This window comes from Callorhinus ursinus, unplaced genomic scaffold (assembly GCF_003265705.2).
Source record: "Callorhinus ursinus isolate GAN/ISIS: 27379988/994484 unplaced genomic scaffold, GSC_fseal_2.0 scaffold55, whole genome shotgun sequence".
Taxonomy (NCBI): Eukaryota; Metazoa; Chordata; class Mammalia; order Carnivora; family Otariidae; genus Callorhinus; species Callorhinus ursinus.
In genome coordinates, this window is record NW_027397117.1 from 2,171,516 (window position 1) to 2,193,858 (window position 22,343).

The following is a 22,343-nucleotide window of genomic DNA, read 5'->3' on the forward strand; positions in this document are numbered from 1 at the left end:
GGGTCCAGGCTCTGCTGTGGCAGGCCGCCTGCCTCTGGGGGATGGCCTTGGGAGTCTCGCCCACCCAGACATCCCCACCCCTGCCCGCCTTTATCACTGACCTGCACTCGGAGTCCAGTCTCCTCTTTTTGCTGAGGGGCCAGGGAGAGAAAAGGACAGACAGACAGTTGGGGCTCAAACGTCTGCCAGGGTCTCATTAAGGACAGGAGAGGGGGACATACAGATGGGGAACCGCAGAGGTGACCCAGCTAAATCCTTCCTCCCCGGGCCACTCACACTTGGTGTGGTGAGTGCCTGCAGGGCTGCTGGGGGAGGGAGGAAGGGGGACCTCCAGCAGATGGACTGTCAAGCAGGGGTCAGTATTCCAGTGCTGGGGTTGGGTGAGTGCCAATGAGGGGACTCAGGGAGTCGAGGGCCCCGGCCAGTGAGGGGCCAGTGAGGGGGGTGTTGCTCAGCGAGGTGCGGGGCTCCCAAATGCAGCAGCCTCTGGTCTCTTGCCCGCAGAGGGGTGGGCACCCGGGGACCGCCGCCCTTCCCGCCCCTCCCGCCCCCTCCGGCCTGGCGGTGAGGCGCTCTCACCGGCTTCTCCGGTGGCCGCCTTTCTTTTTCTTCTTCTTCTTGGGAGGGGGCGACGCCGAGCTGCTGGACCAGTGCTTGGTCCTGGGGGAGAAGGGGAGGAGGGGTGAAGGAGGAGGGGCGGCCCTGCCCCCCCCCCGCCCCCTGCCGCGGTGGGCGCTGACCTGTACCCCCGGTGCCCGCGGTAGCAGGCGGCCGGGCAGCCGCAGTCCACCGGGCCGTCGTCCTCGTCGAAGGGCGCGTACTCCTGGCCCGGGTCCGCGCCCTCGAGCAGCCGCGGGGTCTCCGCCACGCTGCCGGCGACACGGACGCTCACCACCCGCGCCCCGGGGCCGCGCCTTCCGCCTGCCCCTTTCTCCGCGCAGCGCCCCGAGGCCTGGTCCCCCGCAAGGTCGTTGGGGTGCGGCCCCGACCTCTAGAGGGTCAGGCGGGGATCTGGGTGAATGAAGGGCTGCCTCCAGGGCAGGGCTCCCCCCCCCACCCCCGCCCCCAACACGCCGTCCCCCAGCCCCGGCTGCCGCTCTGAAATATTCATGGCCTGTCCTCCGGAGGCCTGGCTGCTCTTCTCCGGCTGCCGGGCTGTCATCAATCACTGCCCGGTGGCAGCGCCGCGGGCCCCAGCCCTCCACCGCCTCCGAGGCTCCCCATCCATCTTGCCTAGCCCTCCGCTGCACTCAGCCGGGGCGCCGCGGCTGGCTCGGGGGGCCCCCAGCCATCTTCTGCCACAGATGTTTGCTCCCTGCGGGCGCTTGGTGGAGGGAGGCTTGCCTCCTAAAGGCAGCTGGGCTTCCGGCAAGAGCATGAGCTTCCAAGCGACAGAGGAGCCCTCATCTCGCGCTGGCCCCGAGTCCCCGTGTGACTTGGTACCTGTCATGCCCCCTGCCCGAGCCTCTTCTCCAAGATGAGTGTGATGACTACGTTATGGGGCTCCTGGGAGAATTCGCTGAGGTAACCAGTACTGTGCAGCTCCTTTTTTAATTGAACAAGCCCAGAAGTGACCCTCCAAAGGCCAAGCTCCAGGGCAATGGCTTCAAGGAGGGGGCCTCCCCACCTTCCATTCTTCAGTTCACGCAGGTTCAGACAGCGCCCCTCCCAGATGGAGCCTCATCCCTGGTTCGGCACCACTACCCTCACTCCTGGGTGCCCTTCACCAGGCTCACTCTTGCCCTGCCCAGAGCATTAAGGATATGACACGAGCTTTGGATTCACACAGACAGGTCTCAATCCAGGCATGACAAATGCTCGTGGAGTCTCTAGCTCCTTATATCTCCACAAGCGGGAAAAGAATATCCCAGCTGAGGAGAGGATTAAGTAAGATTCTGTTTGTGAAGCTCCTGACAGGAGCAACAGGCCTGGCCCACGACAGTTGTCCCGCACATGGTCACCACTGTTAGAGGGACCTCTGTTAGACACTAAAGCACTGATACCTTCTCTTCCAGGGTTGTGACACATGAAAGAAAGAGCAAGAATTTTCAGGGGCACATCTCCAGTAGAGCACCCACGAATCTGCTCTTTGAAGGACTGATGTATTAAAAAAAAAAAAAGAAGGGGGGGGCCCTGGGTAGCTCAGTCGGTTAAGCGTCTGACTCTTGATTTTGGCTCAGGTCATGATCTCAGGGTCGTGAGACTGAGCCCCGTGTCAGGCTCTGTGCTGGGTGTGGAGCCTGCTCGAGAGTCTCTCTTTCTCCCTCTCCATCTGTCCCTTCCCCGGCTCTCTCTCTCTCTCTCTCTCTCTAAACAAACAAACAAACAACAACAACAACAAAAAAAACCTCCCCCCAAAAAAGAATGTAACCCAAATCTGACAGGGAAGCGATACCTCTTGGGGCCAATATCAAGAATGCCATTTGGTTCCTAAACACACACCTGGTCTGGGCAACCCTGAGGTCACACAGGTAGTATGGGAGATTTTTCTGGGGTGGTGGAGGAGGGGTTCATGTCATCCTTATCCCCACAGAGCCAAACATCCTCACATCCCTCCATTCAAACCTCTCTTCCCCACATTGCTCTTCCTGAAGCCAGTAGCTTCCTCCTTCCTGTTTCTGAAATCTCCAGCTCCTCGGCCTGTCCAGCCTCCCACCATCCCCAGCCCTGTCACCCCCACACAGCCCTCAGCCACACAAATGCCGAACACATAAAACACAGTCTTCAGCAAAACTTAAGGGCCCCTCAAACATCGTGTGGGTGAGCTGATGGCTGGAGGGAGCCTCCGTTTATCTTGACACAAATGTGATGAAGGTTATTTACAAAATAGACTAGCTCAGTTTGGGCACTGCCCTCTGCAGGAATCCTTTTTGGCCTGTAACATCCGAACTCCTCCTTCCTGTGCTGTGCCCTCCTGCTCTGCTGGCCACACCCCTACAGACATCTTTCTTCCTCTGGCCCAGGGATAGAGCTTCTGCATCCTCCCTCCCTGGGGTCCTCTCATGTGGCCTTTTTCACTCTCTGGTCCCTTCTGAGAGGTTTACTTGGGATCTTGTCTGCTAGGAGCATTGAAAGACAAGCATAGAGCCTGAGTAGTGGGCTCAGGGAGAGGCACAAGTTCTCAGAACTTCCTGGTAAGACTTGCCTTGTATGTTCCAGGGCTATAAATGGGCCTAGGCTGCGGCCTCTCTTGCTGAATTGGTGCAGCTGGTATCAGGATATCTGTTTTGTAGGATCTCCCAAGGCCAGAAACCTGCGTTCTCCTAGCCTGCCTTTCCTGGATGATAATATCACTAACAATAATGTTCTCTAACGTTTCCATGAGCTCCTCATGGTTCGCAAATCCCAATCTGAGCCACTACCTGATTAAGAGAAATCGCACCCCCCATTTTACAGATGAATAAACTGAGGCCCGGAGAAGGAAAGGAACATCCCCTTTGAGTAGAGAATGTAAGTTCACTTAGGCAGTTGGCTTTGAGAATTCATGGTCAAACAGACAGGCCTTGACTTTCCCAGCTGGCCTCCGCTGCAGATGTTAGCCCAGCCATGGCCTCTCTGCTTTATAGACACATTTGTAGGTATACGCACCAAGTTCCAGATTTGTTCAGCACTTCCTGCTCTTAAATTCGTGTTTGTCAGCTAGTCGACACCTCCCCACGTCTGTGGACTAGGCAGGGGAGGCGTTACTCCCCTGTGACGGAACAGTCCAAGCCCCACAGAGCTGGCCAGAGCCAGCCACGCACTCGGGGTCTACTGCAGAGGGACGGAGCACGGATGGAGGTTCCGCACCGCACAGGACACCTGTTGGGACTGGCTGCCCTGGGCAAGGCTCTGACCTGGGTAAAGACTGCCGCTCACACGCTCTTCTCATGCCAGTTTCTCTAATGAACTTGCTCTGCTTGCCACTAGCCGGGAGCATGATAGCTAACTGACAGATGAATGAGGCCAGACAGAGGAGGGGGGGATTCCAGGCAAAGGGTCTGCCCTCTCTGCTGATTCACACAGCCAGCGCCAGGCCTGCCTGAGGCGTGGGCAGGGGGCAAGCGGGGGAGGGGGCCCCCACCGCGGCAGGAACAGGGATGAGTCAGGCCTGGGGCCCCCCCTCTGGCTCCTCACAGTGCCCTGGGGCGTATTGCCATAATTACTAACGCAGGTGTCAGGTACTATTCTAAGCGCTTGATGTGTGTTTATCTCATTTAGCCATTTAATGCACAGAACAAGTCAGTGACATGGGTACCATCATTAATATTCTCATCTTATAGATAAAATAATGAGGCCCCGAAAGGTGGCTCGATGCATAAAATTAGATGCACAGAAAAACAACAACAACAACACTGGAATTTGCTCACTGTGTGAGGGAGTAGCTTATGAATGTTGTTTTCCATAAGCCCTCTCTCTCCCAAGCATTTTGTGATGTTACGTAACTATGAAAGCAATTATTTCTTAAAGGTTGTCTATCAGAGCGAGGGACGAAAAAATAAAAAAGAACTGATAGCAACCACAAGAAGTAAGAAAGCATCGTGTGGTTCCAAGGAGGAGAAGGTTTCACTTTTATCCCAAGAATATTGGGAAAGTGGTTTTTGGAGGCAGCCTTGAGCGATGGGGCGAACTTGAACCAGGTGCAGAAGGGCCTAGAACGAGCAAAGGCATGAAAGGAGAGTGCACAGGAGGGAGCTGGGGTCTGCCAGCAGGTCGGACTGGCTGCTGCGTGAGGCTGGGAGTGGGGCACGAGGCTGGGCTGAGAGTGGGGAGGGCCTCCCAGCGGCAGGCCAACGAGTCCAGCTTGGTTGCCTGGGTGGTGGGGAACCACAGAGGGTTTCCAAGGAGGAACAGGTTCCCCACATTGATCAGTTTCCAAGGACAAAGGCGTGTCCTCTCTCAATGTCTCTGGGACGTGCTCTCTCTCACCTCGCTTCCCGATTAGAGTGCTAGCTGCCCCACTAATCTCCCTGCCGCGTCACCCTTCTGATTCCTCTTCCCAAGAGGAAAGTGCCCAAACACCTGTCTGACCACATCACACCTCCCAGAAACCTTCCACTGGCTCCCATCATCTATGGAATAGATGTCCTATATCCAGTGTGGAGAGTAGACCGAAGGGGGTCTGTCTCAAGAGGCTGTCACTCAGACCAGTCGATTAACTTAAGGAAAAAAGATGCTCCCTGGGGACAAAAAGCTCTGGGAGTGACCCTGCCCCATCAAGACTCTTTTCTTGGGTGGGAGGTGCCATGGGCTCTTACAGTCCATAGCGGGTTAAAATCAGACCTCCCTCCTCACTTCCTCCCCGTGTGGTGACCCTTCCACTGGCTCTGGCTTTGTCACCTCACTCTAAGAGGGCACCGGATTTCTCCATGTCTCAAAATGCCAGTGTATGAGGGCCCGGGGTCTCAGGGGCAGGAAGCCAGATGCATAAGCACAGGGACTGCCGGGTGGTCCACTGTATAAATAAAGAAGCAAAGGCCCAGAGAAGTCAAGGGCCTGCCCACGTTACACAGCTGGGGTGTGGCAGAGTTGGGAACCAGGGCCCAGGCTGTTCACACTGAGCTTAGAGGTTGGGGCAGGTGAGGTGTCTGACGCCAGAGCCCATACTCTCCTTCCACTACCCCAGACTCTGAGCTAGGAAGTGAAGACAGGCTCAGATGCCCGGTCCGCAGGAAGGCAGGCCAATCTGTCACCAGCTCCCTGTCACCTCTCTGCCTTGGGCCTTGGGTTCAGCACCGCAAACAGCTAGCTCCTCCCAGCCTGTGAGGATTCCAGGCAGCCATCAGCCTCCTTGGCTTGCTGTAGTCACCAGAGTGCTATTTTCACACCATTTGGGCTGCCTGAGCTAGGAGAAGCCTCTGACCCTGTCCCTTTTCCCATATAGAGGAGGAGACAAACTTCGGGGAAAATCGGGCAAGCTGCACTGTTCTAGGCACCAGGGAGATAGCAGTAAAGAGAACCAATAAAGATTGTGTCTTCAATGTCTTCCAACATGAGAGTGGGATCCCAGGACCCCTGGCCAAGGCTATATTCTCCTCTGCCTCCAGAGCAGGAGTCCTCCCCGACCCCCAAGTCTTCCAGACACTGCCCCTTCCAAGGGACCCTTCCTGACTGACCACACCCACCTGCCTCTCTCTCTTCCTCCACTGAACACACACAAGGCCCAAGGGCTAAGGGGTTCAAGGGGCCACCCTGTTGTCTCTTCTGGTCAGGAGTTGCTGGTAATTCCTGGCTTCAGGTTGCAGAGGGCGGGGGCCCCATCTTCCCCACTTCTCCTCCCCACTCCTAGCACTGGCACAGGGGGAGGCGTGCAGCACTAGACCCTCAAGGACACGTCTTCTGCTGATGGACACGGTGGCCGATTTCCCAGTGCGTCCCTGGTTCTTAAATGCATCATTCCTTCATCCGAGGGAAGATAAGACCAAGACGACTGAAGAAGCCCGGAGAGTCACTGGCTCAGAGGAGGCAGTCCCAGCTGGCTCACAGATGAGATTCCCCCCAGGGAGTGGAGGGAAGGGTCCAACATCTGGGAGGAGGGCAGGAGCAGGAGAGACAGAGAGAGCCACCGGAGGGGCAGGGGGCGACACGGAACCGCACCCTGGAAGCCAGGAGAAGAGGAGGCTTCCAGATGGGGAAGCACCTGCCAGAGAGAGAGGCCAGGCCTGCAGAGAGGCACAGGGCCAAGAGGGGTAGGGCTCTGGTGGCCACAGGGCGAGCAGGGGAGGGCAGAAACCCACCATGGCTCCCGTGGCCTAAGGAAGTAGAGGCCAAGTGGGCCACACACTCCACGGAAATTCGGTTGAGAAAGGAGAGAAAAACGTAGGGTGGTGGCCAGAGGAGGAAGTGGAGTTGAGGAAGGATGGGAATTTCATTAGAAGGAAGGAGCCCGGGAGAGGGAAGAAGGGCAGGCTTCTTGCTGGAAGGGCCAGGGAAGATGGCCGGAGAGTCCACACAGGCCTCCTGCCCTCACACTGTGTGGAAGAGCGTGACTTTCCAGAAAAGCTCTGGGGTGATTTGAGGGGGCACAGGTCAGAAAGTCTTGGTTTGGAGGAGGCTCTGGTTGTCAGGAGCTCTGGGAAGGGGAGAGAGGCATTGACCCTGCCCTTGGGTGGGTAGGGCTGGATGGGCACCACTGAAGGGAGGGCGCAGGAGTGGCTGGGGGTGCTGTGAGTTCTGGGTGCCTGGAGAGAGGGAGGTGGTGGTAGCATCACCTCATCACCTCTGAGCCTGGCTCCCCCAGATCACCCATGAGCCCCCCACGAGCCTGGGGCTGCTCTGACCATGTTTGCTCCTACCCAACCCCGAACCGGAGAGGTGAGGTTTAGGTGAGGTCAGGCGGGACTCCCCCACCCCTGGAGCCCTCAGCGGTCCAGAAGGAAGAAGAAAGGGCTTCCCCGCTGCCCATCCAGGTCCGTCTACTCCCGAAGGGCCATTTGTCCTTACGACAACAGCAATGGGAAAATCTCTCAGAAGGTGTTGCTGTCCTTTTGATTTGTGTGAGATAAGGTGACAGGGGTTTAGGGCCTCAGCAAGAGGCTTGCTTCCCAAGTTAGTCCCACCGTGGAGGAAATGCCAGGAGCATTTACCCTGGCTGCTCACCCAGCCTCAGTCCCACCTAGAGCCAGAACTGGGTGGGGGCTCCGAGGCTGAGCAAGGGGAAGGTCCATTGAGTGGATTCCATGATGCTCCTTCCATGCACACTGCCTGCCGGGCATGGGGCTTGGTCAGCCATCCCCCCACCCCCACCCCTTGGCCTGGACACTGGCAGGGACAGGCTGCCTCCACCATCCTCACAGCAGCCTGCTGCATTCTCCTCTGGCTTTGAGTGGTTCCCAGGTCTCTAACGTAAGACAAATCTGCTGCCCCATCACTTCCCTGTTTGATGCCCAGGGGCCTATGGCACGCTGGTACTCCTCCTGGCCCATGAGAGGAGCAAGAGATGACCCGCAGAGCCCTTGTTCTTGTTGCCCGACGAGACTTTGGCCACACGAGCAATGGCATTTGGTGTGTTGGTTCCTACTTTCCAGAACCCATGTTTACTCTGGGGCCCATTTTACAGGTGGTAATAGTTGGGGAGGACGGACCGGCCCGGGGCCACACTGTCAGCCAGTGGCCATGCCTGGGATCAGAACATTTCTGAGTTTCCCCGATTTGCAGCCCAGGATTCCCCAAGTTGGGCTCTGGGCTGCCTCCCCACCACTGAGCCATAGCAGGGGAGCCCTGGGGGATGCTGGGGGGCCCAGTGGCCCCTGATTTGTGCCCAGGGCCAGCCTGGAGCTTCCAATGGATGGGATGCACGCCCTCTCCTCCACCTTGCGCCGCCCCCCAACCCCCTCTGGAAAGACCCTTCTGGCACCCAGCTGCTGCCTGAGCTCACATCCCCCCCTGTCCCACCCCCAGGCAGGGGAGCACTCACATGTGGCCCCCAGGCCGGTCCTCCCTGGTGAGCATTCCCTCCTTCTCCATCAGCATCTGCCGGAAAGTCCTGACCTTCTGCCGTGTCTCCTCCTCTGAGTACCTGTAGGGGCACAGGGAAGGTGAGGTCTGCTGTCTTGGCTTCCCTTCCCTCCCTGCCTGCCCCCACCCACCCCCCCATCACAGGTGCACCTTCCAGCTTGCAATGACCCGTCCGAGGTCCCACCACCAAGCAAGGCTTTCAGCGCTGGGGAAGCTCAAGGCCTACCCATTTGGCACCGAACCAGGCAAACCACCAACTAAACAAACAAGCAACAACTAGCCAAACAACCAAATGAACTAAAGGAATTGTTCTTAGAGGTGGGGAGACTGCCCAGTGGAGGCTGTGCCCTTCCTGCCAGTCCTCCTCTACTCCCAGGGCAGACTGCCCGCCCACATCCAGACTACAGTCACTCTCTGGAGACATATTAAGGGAGAAATGAAGATCCAGGCCTTTTCTGCTTTCCTGGCTTCAAAGACATCTGATCCTCACAACAGCCTTGGGAAGTCCTCAGAGCATCCCAACCTCTGCGTGAGCAAGGCTGCCAAGTGGCCTGACCCAGATCCCGGTGCTAGATCCATTGTTTCCCATTCTGTCAGGGGAGGTGGGTGAGGTCTGGTCTTGAATGAATCCCCTGACTCCTCTATTCCCTTCTCCCTCCCTCCCTAAGCCCAGGCTCAGGCTAGGGACCAAAGTCCAGAATGTTCACCCTTACTCCCACGCCCTGGGGTCCATCATGATCCCCTCTCACTGCAGCCCCTGTGACAGTCGCTGCAGGGCCTCTCAGCTCCTCTGGCATGACCCCCTCCAGCCATGTCCATGCTGCCCCAGGGCAGGGGTGGGGGGGAATCTCTGCTCACCCAGCCCCTTGCCCTGTGCCTGGCACACAGCACCTGTCTGTTGCTGAATGAGTCTCAGGGTCCTAAACCCCTCACTCCCCCCTTCCTGGGCTGCAGGTCATTGTCCCAGATGGAAAACATGGTGGTGGCAAAACAGGAACCAGGTCCTGTCTTGTGTCTGTCCTCCGCTCACCAGCCGCTCTGTCCACACAGCAGACCCACCCAGGCCTCCGCATGGAGCATGTCCGTGAAAATGGCACGTCGTTGCCCCTCAGGGACCCCATGGCTGTCCTCCCTCCTCTTCTCCTCCCTTCTCCCCCACCCCCAACTTCTCCAACAGGTGTTTGGGATTGGCCCAGCCTTTTTGGAGAGCAATTTGGCAAGTCCTTGCAAAGGCCTTAAAAAATGGGCACATCTTTTGACTCATAAAATTAACTTGCAGGTTTACCCTGTGGAAATAATCATGGCTAAGCACAAAGACGTGACTCGTGGGATGTTTACAGCAGGACGGATACCCCCGCCCCACCAGGTTAGGTGACCACGTTTGTGTTTCCTTCGCAGCCTGTACCTCCAGGTGGCTCTCGTGCTAGTCTACCTGTTGCCTGACTCCTCTGTGTCCTACACTGGCCTGGGAGTTCCCTGAGGGCAGGGCCTTGTCTGTCTGGATTGCCACTGTGTCCCCAGCATCTGACACCTTGTCTGCCACATGTGGCATCCACATTTTTTTGACAAACAAGTGGCTGGTGATGGAGAGGCATCGAACTGTTTGCAGGCTGGATTTTCATTTTGGACATCTGGCTCTGGTAGCTGCACAGCTGGAGGGGAGGGATCTGGAGGCAGGGAGGCTGGTCCTGGGCTACTGTAGGGGTTTGTGCAGGAGATGGTGAAGTCGGAGCGAGAGAGTGGCCATGAGGATGCAGGCGGAGAAGTGGACAACAATCCATCAAGGACGCAGGATGACTGGGGCCTGGAGACCGACTGAGGATATCAGGGGCTACATGAGGAGCACTAGCTCCTTCCTAGCACGCATCCCCTGACCCCCAGCTGTGCTCTGTCCTTCTGCAGGTCCAGGCACCTGTGTTGTGGCCCATTGTAGGGAGGATTAAGTCATGCCTGCAAGAGCAGGGGCCCCTCTCTTCCAAGCCTGGGTCTTGGCTCATCAATGTCCACCCCAGGCTCTGTTAGCCTCAGACTTGGGCATTTGGCTGGAGGTGCCTTGGCCTTTCTTGTTGGGCAGTGCAGAGCCCTTGGTCGGCTGGGCTGTCCTGGTGCCCAGGAAGAAGGGGTGGTTGCACTTTCTGAGCAGTGGAGGCACGGAGGAACTCCTCCCACCTCACCTTCTCCTCGGGAGACAGGCTTGTCATTGGCAGCAGCATAGAGACGAACAGCAGAGGCCCTTCCACACTGCCCTGCCCCCCCTGTGGCTCACAGGGCTCTGGGAGGGAGGGACAGGCTGGCTGGGCCATTAGGCATGGGGCCCTGGGCCCAGAGGGGTTGGGGAGGAGATGGTCCAAAAGCGAGGCTGGGCCAGATCCTCAGTTGAATGGGATGAGCTTCAGGCCAGGGTCCACATTCCCCGGACTCCTGGGGTCTGTGGAGCATATGAGGCTGGGCGGTAGGAGCAGAAGTCAGGGTTTCATTGAGACCTGGAACAGGACACGTGCAGGGAAGGGACTTAGGGCTCAGCCTAGAGCCGGCAGGCTCCAGGACTCCAGCACGTGTCACTGGGAGGCCGGGAGGGCTGGACTGAATGGACGTGGAGACTTGGGGAGGACCCCTTTATGCCCCGGGACATCTTCCTGGGAGAAGCTGGGGACCCGAGGATGGGCAAAGAGATCCTGGGTACAACCACTACCTCCAAGTCTCCTGCTCCCTCATGCCTCTTGAGGTCAACCCTCAGCCAAGGCCACGTTGGACCATGAGTAAGGGAAGAGGCCAAGAGCCAGGAAGTCCTATTTTTGAGGCCTGGCACCCCCCACTTTCTAGCTCTGTGACCTTGGACAAGTCCATACACTTCTCAGCCTCAGCCTCTACATCTGTGAAATGGGGTAGTAAATTGTCTTTCAAGGCTGTCACAGGATTAAGGGAAATGATGCTTACAAAGCACTTTGTGCACTGGGTGGCACATAGTAGCTGCTCAATAAATATTAAGGACTGTTTGGGGGCCCTGGGTAGCTCACTTGCTTGGGCCTCTGCCTTAGGCTCCGGTCATGATCCTGCGTCCTTGGGATCGAGCCTCGAGTCGGGCTCCCTGCTCAGCGGGGAGCCTGCTTCTCCCTCTCTCTCGGCTCCTCTGCCCCAGTTCGTGCTCTCTCTCATGCTCTCTCTCAAATAAACAAAAAAAATCTTAAAAAGAAAAAAAAAAAGGACTATTTGTCTCAGAGCAGGAGGGACAGAGGATCTAGTGGTCCTAGGCTCCCTGCCTTTTTCCACGCCTCTTCTCCCTGGAGGCAAGGGCCAAGATAGGGAGGCTGGTACCAAACCATGCACTCCTTGGGGTGGCAGCACTTGCCAGCTTAAGGCCATGCAGGGGGTCCAGCTGCCGTGCCAAAGTCTCGGGCTAAAAGTCAAAGGTTTGGCCAGGGAACTGGGGACGGGGAGGGCGGTGACTCCTGTCTCAGTGTCCCTGCCAGGAAGGGGTCACAAGGGAAGGACAGGCCAAATTCGTTGTTGCTCCCTGGATGGCCCTCTGAGGTCGGGGTGCGGTAAGGAGACACTGCATTTTCAAAGAGGTCCCCAGATTAGAAATTGTGTCATTCTGCCCGTCTCTGCCCAGACCTGGAGGTTCCTAAATAATCGCTTCCTTGGTCACTGATTTGTCTTTCCCTGCAGCTCTGTGGCGGTGGGCAGCCTTCCTCTTCCCATCTGATGGATGAGGAAGTAGAACAGGGAGAAGGGAGGCCTCCAAGCTCCAAACCCTGTGCACCCTGTGAGTCCTCACAGGAAGGGGCATAGGTGGGTGTGTGTGGAGGGAGTTGGGGCTGGGGTGGGAGCAGCATACCACACAGGGGGGGGCTCTGATCCTGGCCCTCTGGTGATTGCAGGCTGCCCACGGAGGCTGCCGGGGAAGGTGACTCCAAAGCAGCATCAATCACCAATGAATTAACCAGCCATCCATCAATATTAGGGAAGGGATTGCTTTTTAATGGGGCCAAAGAATGTGTGTTCCTGTGACTAGTGGGAATATTTGTCAAATGCCCGAGAACCTGGTAAATAAGCTCGAATGAACCAGTGTTTGTAGAAATGGATATTGATGACTAGATTCTATAACAGAGCAAGGGTGCCCCGTGTTTGTGGAGCACCTTATGGGGACTGGCTGGAGGTGGGGAAGCCCCGAACATCTTTAGCCCATGGGACTCTCAGAACAACTCCCTATTTTACAGGCCAAGTAGCCGTGGCTTGCTCACATCTGGGATGTGCCCTCCGCCGTGGCTTGCTCACATCTGGGATGTGCCCTCCACTGACCAGACCGCTGCTAAGGGGTAGGAGTGGGGGGGCTGGTGACTTGAGAGCTAGCTTTCCGGGAGACTCCAGTCTAAGGAGCACCTGGAGTGAGGGCTTGGGTGGGGGAAAGGGCACTCACTGGAGACCTGGTGGGTGCCTCCCAGAGAGGCATGGGTCCTTGATGCCAGGGGACTGACATCAAGGACATGGCCAAATGCCGACCCCTTCTGCCTGAGGCTGCTCTCATCTGATAATGACCCTCTGGTGTGCAGTGAGGGGCTGGGGGCTCCTGGAGGAGAAGGCGATTCAGCGAGGGGGAGGAGGCTTGGAGGGGAGGGGCGCCATGAGAGGGGGCCTTAGGAGGTCCCTGAGAGAATGGGGCTCTGCAAGGGGCTCTGCCTCCTTCCCCTCTGGGAGGGGAAGGAGGCAGTTCCCAAGAATACAGCACAGAAGGCTGGCCCTCTTCTGGCCCAGGCACCCCTCCTGTTCCCTAACCTTGCCCACCTGCCCACAATCCCTTCAAGGCCTGAGTCTCCCAATTTAGCAGGATTTGTAGGTTGATAAGGTCCTCGGGCTCTCCTCTTCCCACCCCTTACTCAACCCTCTCCCTAAGGGATCTCGTTTCCTCTGTCCACAACCACAGCTCATCAAACCTGGTTTCATTGCCAGCTGGAAGCCTCCTTTCTGCCTGCCTTCAGCTGCCTTCCATCCTTTTATCACTCTCTGCAGGGACCCTCCCCACCCCCACCTGGACCAAGTCTCTGTGCCCCAGGGAGCCTGCCTGGCTGCCCCCTGAGGACCCTGGATCCAGGCCCAGCCTGGACATTCCCATGTTCTGTTTCTTTGCCTCCAGCTCCATGTGCTAGGCCTGTCCTGTCTCCACTGGACTTTTGAGGGAAGTCCCTAAAAAGATCCTTCCTGACTGATCAGTGCACAAGCCCTGACGAACTCCTACTCATCCTTCAAGGCCCATTCAAACATCTTTTCTCAGAATCTCTCCCCTGAGCTCCTGAAGCACTTGGCCCTCTCCTGTCCTGTCCCCTAACCATGATTCTAATTTGTTTTACGGTGGAGTTGGTTGTAAACATGCTTGTTTCTCTCCTGAGATGGGGAGGGAGTAGGGGGACGAGGGGTGGTCTTTGAGGAAGGGACTCAAATCTGGCTCTGGGGCCCAACATTGCCCAGCACAGTACATGGCGCCCTTGCGTGTCCCTGTGACTAGTTCTAAATTGGACAGGTAAAACCGAAACTTTCAGGTGTGGCTGCCGGCAGGAACTCCTCTGCTGAAACCACAGGCAGTCTCCCCGCCCGCCCGCGTAGTAAGGGCCCATTGTGCCCTCGGGCGTGGCTGCAGCACCTGCTTGGCAGAGTCCAGGAAGCTCAACAGAGCCGTTTTAGAGAAGGGCAAACTGAGACCTTGACTTGCCATGGATGTTTCGATGCTTCTTTCCCCCCCCCCCCCCCCCCCCCCCGCTGGACTGGATGTTTCTGGAAGACATGGACTGTGTCTCCTTGGCGTCCGTGCATCTGAGCCTAGTTCAGAGCTCGACGGAGGGCAGGCGTTCAAGACAGCTTATTGGTTGAATAAACGAATAAATGAATGAAGTTCGTCTGGCCTTGCAAGGGCCCCACCCCAACTGGATCAGTCTGGCCCCTGGCCTGCCCGCAGGGTTTCAAGCCTCGCCGGCCCCGCCCCGCCCCGCCCCCGGCCCGCTCACCCTTGCTCCTCCATCATCTCCTGCAGTTCCATGCACTTGAGCTCCACGCGCCGCTTGCGCTCGTGGTCCAGGATCTCGCGGTGCGCGCGCTTCACCAGGCCCGGCTCTGCGGCGCGCAGCTCCTCCTCCGCCCGCGGCCAGGTCCCCGAGGAGGCGCCCGGCTGCGGGAAGCCGTTCGCCGCGTCCGGTGGGGACGGCATGGTGGCCGCCCCGTTGTTCACGGTGGAGGACATGGCGGCTGGCCCCGGAGCCGCTGGCCTCGGCCCTGTGAGACAGACACAGACACCAGGCGGGTGGTCACTTCTCGGCCACCTGCTAAGCTCCTGTGCGCTCGGGTTAATCCTGGAGATTTAAAGGCCCACTCATGGCTCTAATCCGCTTCCCCTCATGCTTGGGTGGGGGGGGGGCGGGGGCTGATGTCAGGTTAGCACCTTTGGATCACACCTCAGGGCATGAGGGGGGGGATTGGACACCAGGCTTTCCCATCTGCAAAGTGGGTGGATGCTGGACTAGAATGCCTCCAAGGGCCGCGGGCTTGGAATAGTCATCTCCAGGGACCTAGTAACCACCTAGGCAACGCACGCTCCCTTATACCAATTCCTGGGCCCCCGCTTGCACACCTGCTAGTAACTTCCCCAGGTAACCACATCGGTCTCTGGGAAAATTTGTTAGTTGTCTTTTTTTTAAGTTTATTTATTTATGTATTTACGTATTTATTTAATTAATTAAGTAATCTACACCCAATGTGGGGCTCAAACTCACAGCCCTGAGATTAAGAGTTGAGTGCTCTTCCAGCTGAGCCAGCCAGGTGCCCCAGGTAAAATCTGTCAGTTTTATTTTTTTATTTTTATTTTTTTAAAGATTTTATTTATTTATTAGAGAGCGAGCAAGAGAGAAACAGCATGAGAGGGGAGAGAGTCAGAGGGAGAAGCAGGCTCCCCCCTGAGCTGGGAGCCCGATGTGGGACTCGATCCCAGGACCCCGGGATCATGACCTGAGCCGAAGGCAGTCGCTTAACCAACTGAGCCACCCAGGCGCCCTGTCAGTTTTATTTTTGTTTTTCCTTCAGCCTCAGTTAAACTTCTCCACCTCACTCTGAACACCCACTGACCCCTGGCCTATGGGGTCACAGGCTACATGGACTCCCCACTCCCAGTCGGTTCCCAGGGCAGCCCTGCGGGAGATGGGAAGATGCAGTTGACTGCAATCCCACCCACACGTGCGGTTTTCAGTTGATCTGGCCAACTTTTCCAAAGCCAACCTTCCAGGTGTGGGCCGGATCCAGAGGGACACCCACAGGTCTGTCCCCTCCTTTGTTCTGGAAACGCTGCTCCTGAAGATGTGACCAAAATGGCACTAACATTAGCTTTGCTGACAGCTGCATCCTCCTGCAGGCTGAGTGATGTGGGAGTCAGAATGGCCCCAAAGGTAGGAGGCCCTGGCTCCACACTAGGCTCAGAGTAGAGTATGCACATGCACACGGGCAAGCACCCTCATGTGCACCAAGGACCTATCTTGACAGAGGGGAGGCACCTCCTGCTATTTCCATTTCCTTTCTCCTAGGCTCCAGCTAGTTGCTAAGCAACAGAGAGGCCTCCTTCCCAGGGAGTGGGATGGGAAGGAGGGAATTGTGGAGGGAGGTGGGAAGAAGGGATTGGGCATGTCTGGACATCCTAGATGGGGCCTTTCCTGCAACACAACCCCACAACAGTCACTCCCCTCACTGGCCTTGTAGTGATGGGGTGGGGGTGTTCGGAGCCACAAAAACTGGAAGGGAGGGAAGGGGACAGAGTGACAGGCAGTGACGGTGACGATGAGAACATAAACTCTTTTCCCATAAACTCTTTTCATCCCCCTAAATCCCAAGCCCCTGGGTTCTAGGCCAGGCTCCCCTACTCCTTGCTGTGTGACCCTGAGGATGTCACTGACCTCTGAGCCTCTGGTCCCTACCTGTGCCTGGGAGCATCATCTAGACTCTTCTGGAGAGGAAGGCTCTTGGGGCTTTACAGACCAGACCTGTTCTTCTAACCTCTCTCTCCATCCCTAAGCCCTGCCAGCTTCCCGCCTCTGTCCTAGCCCAGCCCTGCCCCCAGCTCCACCAGGACCTCTCGTGGGGTGACCCACAAGCACCACACATTTCCCAAGCCCCACACGGAGCTCTGAGAGCCCTGCTCTCCACCTGCCTTGGCCACAGTGCTTGGCCATGGGTGACCCTTCCGGCTGTTGGTCACCCGCACCACGGACCAACATGTGTGGACATGTGTGGGGCTTGGAGACCCCTGTTGCCCTGGCCCACCGCAGCTTACCTGTCGCCAAGTTTGGTCCCCATCACCTCTTCTCAACATGGCTTCCACTTATCCACTTGGCTCCCCTCCTGACACCAGCAAAATCCAAGCCCCTCACTCTGATCCGCTGCCTCTACATCCTGCCTCCCTCATCCTTCACCCCTCACGCCACCATCACCATCAGCAACCTGAGAGATCAGTCCAGGAGCACATCAGACTGTGTTATGCCCTGGTTAATAGCCTCTAGTGGCTGTTGTCACCGTGGGCTCACAGGTCTGCCCTCCCCCACCTCCCCGCCCTGAGAGCTGCTTAGCTTTCAACTCCTAGTGCCAGCAAACTGCCTGAATGCGCAGGTGGAGCTTGATGCACATGGGTGGAACAAATAGAAGATAATTACAACAGGAGGCAGGATCGAGTACTGCCTGGCAGAGTCCTTAACAACGTGTAAGACCCCTTCACATTTTGCCTTATGCTATCTTGCAACTTCCTCCCTTGCTACGCCTCATCCTGCAGCCAACATCCAGCCCCTTGGCCTGGGTCATCAGTCCCCAGACATGTACTCTCATTCCTTTGGGCCCTTGCCTATAGAGTTCCCCTGTGCTGGAATTCCATTTCCTCTCTTTCCCACCTGGGGAGCTTCTGCTCATCCTTCAGGGCCCAGCCCAAATGTCACCTCCTCTGGGAAGCTGTCCTGGCTTCTCAGGAAGAGTGGGCCATTATCTATTTGTGCTCCAGCTTTTGTCCTCACCTCTATAGATACTGAAGTTCAACTTGTTGTTTGCATCTGACCCCCGCCTCCTGAACTGTGAGCCCCCTTTTTTTTTAAAGATTTATTTATTTATTTATTTGACAGGGAGAATGAGATAGAGAGAGAGAACATGAGGGGGGGAGGGTCAGAGGGAGGAGCAGACTCCCTGCTGAGCAGGGAGCCCGATGTGGGACTCGATCCCGGGACTCCAGGATCATGACCTGAGCCGAAGGCAGTCGCTCAACCAACTGAGCCACCCAGGCGCCCTGAACTGTGAGCCCTTTGAGGGGAGGGATCCCTTCATTCTGGTTCCCCAGAGCCTACCCATCACTTGGAAGAGATGTGCTGAGGGTATGGGGGGAAAGTGCTTAGGCTCCAGGGGAGCCCACGGAACCAGGTTCTGAGCCATGCTGCCCTGCATGCTTTTCCTCTGACATGGGCAAGGCTCCCCAGCCTAGAAGTTGGCCTGAGTTCCTTGAGGGCAGTGGGGAGAGGAAGCTGGTGGGAGCAGTTCTGAGCACACTCAGATCTCCAGGCCCCGTCCCGAGGAGTTCTATCCCCAGCACTAGGAGAATACCTGGCTAAGATTGCTAGCCCGCTGAGGGCAATCTTTCAGGAATGGCTCTAAGAAGGAAAAGAGAGGGTATATGGGCACGGGGGCAGGGGCCATCTGGATTTTCACTGGGACGGATGGTGGATTTTACCAACTTCACCTGGTGGCTTGGAGGCCGCCACCAGGCAGGAATCAGAGATAGGTTATTGAAGGATGACCCCTGAATGCCAGGCCCCTAAGAATAGTCACTGCATGTGGAGCCCATTTCCTTCCAAGCTGCAGGTGCTGGGCCAGCCGACCAGGGAGTTACTGCAGGCACAAGGTCTCTCTGAGAGGCATCTGACCTTATCTTTTATGGAATCCCTGTGAAACTGCATAAGGAGAGAGAGGTATTGCGGTTATTGGAATGAATATTCTGCACTGTTGTAATCAGTGGATAGACTGACCTGTGCTCAAAGGGAGCTGATTCATGGGTCAATGTCACATTAGATGGAGGTATTTAGTGGAGGACCACAGGGCTCTGTCCTCACCCATGTCTGATCTGGTATGTTCACCACTGACTGGATGGAACATTGATAATCTGATGATCAGATTCATCGAGGACAGCACCTGAGAAGCCTCATAAATAGAGTCAGTTTCTAAAAGGACTCAGTAGGCTGGAAAGATGAAAGGAATTGAAGAAGGTGGAACAGGACAGAGACAAATCTCTCACTCTGAAGCTGGATCCCAAGCTAACTTTCTAAAATTGGAATGGGATGGACATGATTTAGAAGCAGCATATTTAGGAAGGATTTAGGGATCTTCAGTGGTCACAGACCCGATTTGAGTCAATATCATATTGTGGCATATTATCTTAGGCTGCCTCAACAAAGATATGATGTCTAGAATAGGGAGGTGATAAGAGTATACAGGTGGTCAGAATCCCTATCTTCAAATACTTGAAGGATTGTAGAAGATTTAGGCCAAACCTGGCTGAATCTGTAGGGAATCAGATAGGGTTGGGATGCCTGGGTGGCTCAGTCGGTTAAGTGTCCAACTCTTGATTTCGGCTCAGTTTGTGATCTCAGGATCGTGAGATTGAGCCCTGTGACAGGCTGTGTGCTGAGCGTGGAGCCTGCTTAACATTCTTTCTCTCCCTCTCCCCCTCCTTGCACACAAGTCCGCATTCTCTCTAAGATTAAAAAAAAAAAAAGAATTAGGTAGGTTTATTATTATAAAAAATAATCGGGGAGGGTGCTTGGGTGGCTCAGTCGGTTAAACATCTGCCTTTGGCTCAGGTCATGATCCCAGGGTTCTGATATCGAACCCTACATGGGGCTCCCTGCTCAGCTGGGAGCCTGCTTCTCCTTTTCCCTCTGCCCCTCCGCCCTGCTCGTGCTCGCTCTCTCTCTCAAATAAATAAATAAATAAAAGTCTTAAGAAAAAAATACCAAGATACACAGTTAAATTAAATTTGAATTTCATGAATTTCATAGTTGGGGCATACTTATACAAAAAAAAATCATTGTTTATCTGAAACTCAAATTTAACTAGGTGTCTCATATTTTATAGGTCAAGCCTACCTGGGACCCACCCCAGATCTACTGAACCTGGATCTCTGGGGCATCATTCATGTTTCCTGAGTGATTCTGATGCAGACTCTCTCTGGGCCAGCCATTGGGAGCTGGTGTCTGGAGCAGCAGTTCTCGGATTTTATTCAGCATCAGAGTCACTCAGAGGGTTTGTTAAAACACAGCTTCGGAGTTTCTGATTCAGTAGATCTGGGGTAGTGTCTGAGAATTTGCATTTATAACAAGTTCTCAAGTGCCCTTGATGCTGCCAGGCCTCCATCACACACTTGCCAATCTGGGCTGTTCCAGAAGAAAGCCAGGACTCCTGCAGGGAAGTCAGCTAGAGTGGACTTCAACTAAGTCCAAGACAGGATTTTTTTTTTTTCCCCTTAGCAATTAAACCTTTAAGAAAAAAAGTAAGCAGTTCAGTTCATCCTAATATAAGTGAGTTCCCCATCACAGGAATGTTCGAACAGGAAGTAGACATTATATTCACTCAGCAAACACCCACCCAGCATCTACTCAGGCCCGAGCGTATGAAAGGCTGGGCATTTGGAGATGAACATGACCCTATCCTGGCCATCTGTGAGCTCATCTGGGAGCTCATGGGCTGGTTTGGGAGACCAGATGGATGGTACAGCCGTTTACTGTGATGGGGAACATGGAAGGCAAATTGGGGGTGCAGTGAGAGTGAGGAGCTTGTGGGGGTCAAGCAGGCCCTCACTTTCACCCTGACCCTAACATGATAAGGTCCTTGGAAACATGTACATTGAGTTTCTTTGGAGGTAGAGCAGCAAATGGGGGAAGTCTTTAGTGCTGATTGGCTGTGAGACACTGAGAAAGTCCCTCCCCCTCTCTGGACCCTTTCCCCCCACTGGTCAATGAAGATGGTGGACTCAAAGATCCTGCAGGTCCTTTCCCCCTCTGGAAATCCAGGTAATACTAACTCATATGTATACCGCCAAGCCTTCAGCCTGGCCCCTTCCTGCTGATGTAATCAGTGGCCAGAGCCACACCAGCCACCCCCAGAGCTCAGCCCTGAGGCTGTCAAGGGCAAGCCCAGATGCAGGGGGGGTGGCGCCACACCCACGTGCATATTAACAACACTGGCTGACGGGGGAGCATCTTCTCTCCTGCTGGCCAGGAAGTGGTTCAAGAGACAGAGCCCTGACTTCCAAGTCTTATGGCTGAATCCCTAGGCTGGCCTCGGTCCCTCAGACCCAAGCCGGGCTCCCCTGAGCTGGCCTGGCTGAGAACAGGATGGAACACAGTCTGGCTGCGGGTACCTTCAAGCCCAGCTCTGCTGGGAGAGATTCACTGAAGGGGAAGCAGCCTGTCAGTATTGCAGGGTCCAGTCTGCTGACAGGCACAGAGGCTTCTCAGCTAATGAGCTCATTACTCACCCCGGGACTCAGAAGGGTAGGATGCTCAGGTACAGTAGTGACCTGGCCATGTCTGGGAGAGGGGGCAGTGGACCACATATGCATCTGAGGGGGGAGAGTGGGACCTGCCCTGGAGAACCTCGGTTTGACGAGGAGATATGGAGGCTTTTGGGGGGGAACTCATGAGCTGAGGGGACCTTGGTCATGTGACTAAAACTCTGTGCCTCAGTTTCTTTGCCTGTAAGATGGAACTAATAATAGCATTCTCCCTCTGGGTGTTTTGTAAAGGTCTAACCCCTGGGAAATGCTATCCCAGTGCCTGGCAGGCGATGAGTGTCTCATGGGTGGTGCTGGTGGTCACTACTGTTGCTTGTCAATGGTGACTGTCCTCTTTTGGACACAATGGGTGTGAGGAATCCCTACACGTTCAGGTGAAGATGCCTAGGAAACCTCAGATCAGGGGTATGAGGAAGCTATGATCTGGGGCCTGACTTGGGCGTTGTCATTACATTGGGAAGACTGAAACCCAGGAATGAACCAGGTAGTTGATTGGGGAGGGAGGAGAGGGCAGAGGTTGGCCAGGGCAGGGGGTGGGCACCATTCCAAGGAGTTTGTTGGACTGACCTCAGCCACTTTCCCTTCCTTCCCTGTGGCTACTTCTCGCCCTTCCCATTTCAGCCTCCAGCACTACAGAATCCCCAAGGTGGGCCCCCTTTGATCCCTAGAGAGCAGCACCCTTCCCTCGGGGGCTCCTTTACCTGCCCCTGCCCTCGAGAGACCCACCTCCCCAGATACAGTGCTGGGACTCAGGGCCACCACCCCCTCAAGGTACAGATTTCCACGGCTTCAAGCAAGCCCTGGATCCATGGTCACACAATTTAACCACCATCTTGCCACTAAGGTCCTTCTGTCTCCCGTTGGCCCAGGACCGGGTTGGGGAGTAGACAGGAGCATGGATTCAGAGCCAGAAGACTTGGGCTTGAATTCTGGCTCGACCACTTCTGTCTGGGTGACCAGGGTAAGTCCTTAAATCTCCCCAAGGCTCATTTTTTTCTCATCTGTAAAATGGAGACAATACCCTCTACTTCATAATGTGGTGGGACAGTTCATTCTTTCAGTGACAAGCTGTTATGAAGACAGATCCTGATGACCCTCCTCACCCTATCCCATGCTGGGGGAACAAGAAAGAGACCAGAGGGCGTCTGTTTTGTGAAGCTCTGGGAAGGCTTCACAAAGGCAATGGTGTTTGAATTGGCCCTTCCAAAGATGAGTCTGTAGAACGAAGGAGTGGAGGCAGGGCACAGCACAGGCTGAGGACAAAGGCCTGGCCCGGGCCAGGGACCTGGGACCACGAGGGGCAGGGTGTGTGGGATGCATGATGCGGTGAAGC

At 55.8% G+C, this 22,343-nt stretch overlaps 1 protein-coding gene across 1 annotated transcript in view; it reads right to left on the reverse strand.

Annotated features, from left to right (window-relative positions):
* SRRM3 (serine/arginine repetitive matrix 3) overlaps positions 1-22,343 on the reverse strand; it is a 54,545-nt gene that overhangs the window by 19,186 nt on the left and 13,016 nt on the right. Inside the window, exons 2-6 of the mRNA XM_073884190.1 lie at positions 14,436-14,700; positions 8,396-8,497; positions 741-869; positions 580-660; positions 102-131 (exon numbers count right to left, since the gene is read on the reverse strand). Of these exons, the coding sequence (XP_073740291.1) occupies positions 102-131; positions 580-660; positions 741-869; positions 8,396-8,497; positions 14,436-14,668 (575 nt within the window). The 5' untranslated portion in view covers positions 14,669-14,700. The remainder of the gene's footprint in view (positions 1-101; positions 132-579; positions 661-740; positions 870-8,395; positions 8,498-14,435; positions 14,701-22,343) is intronic.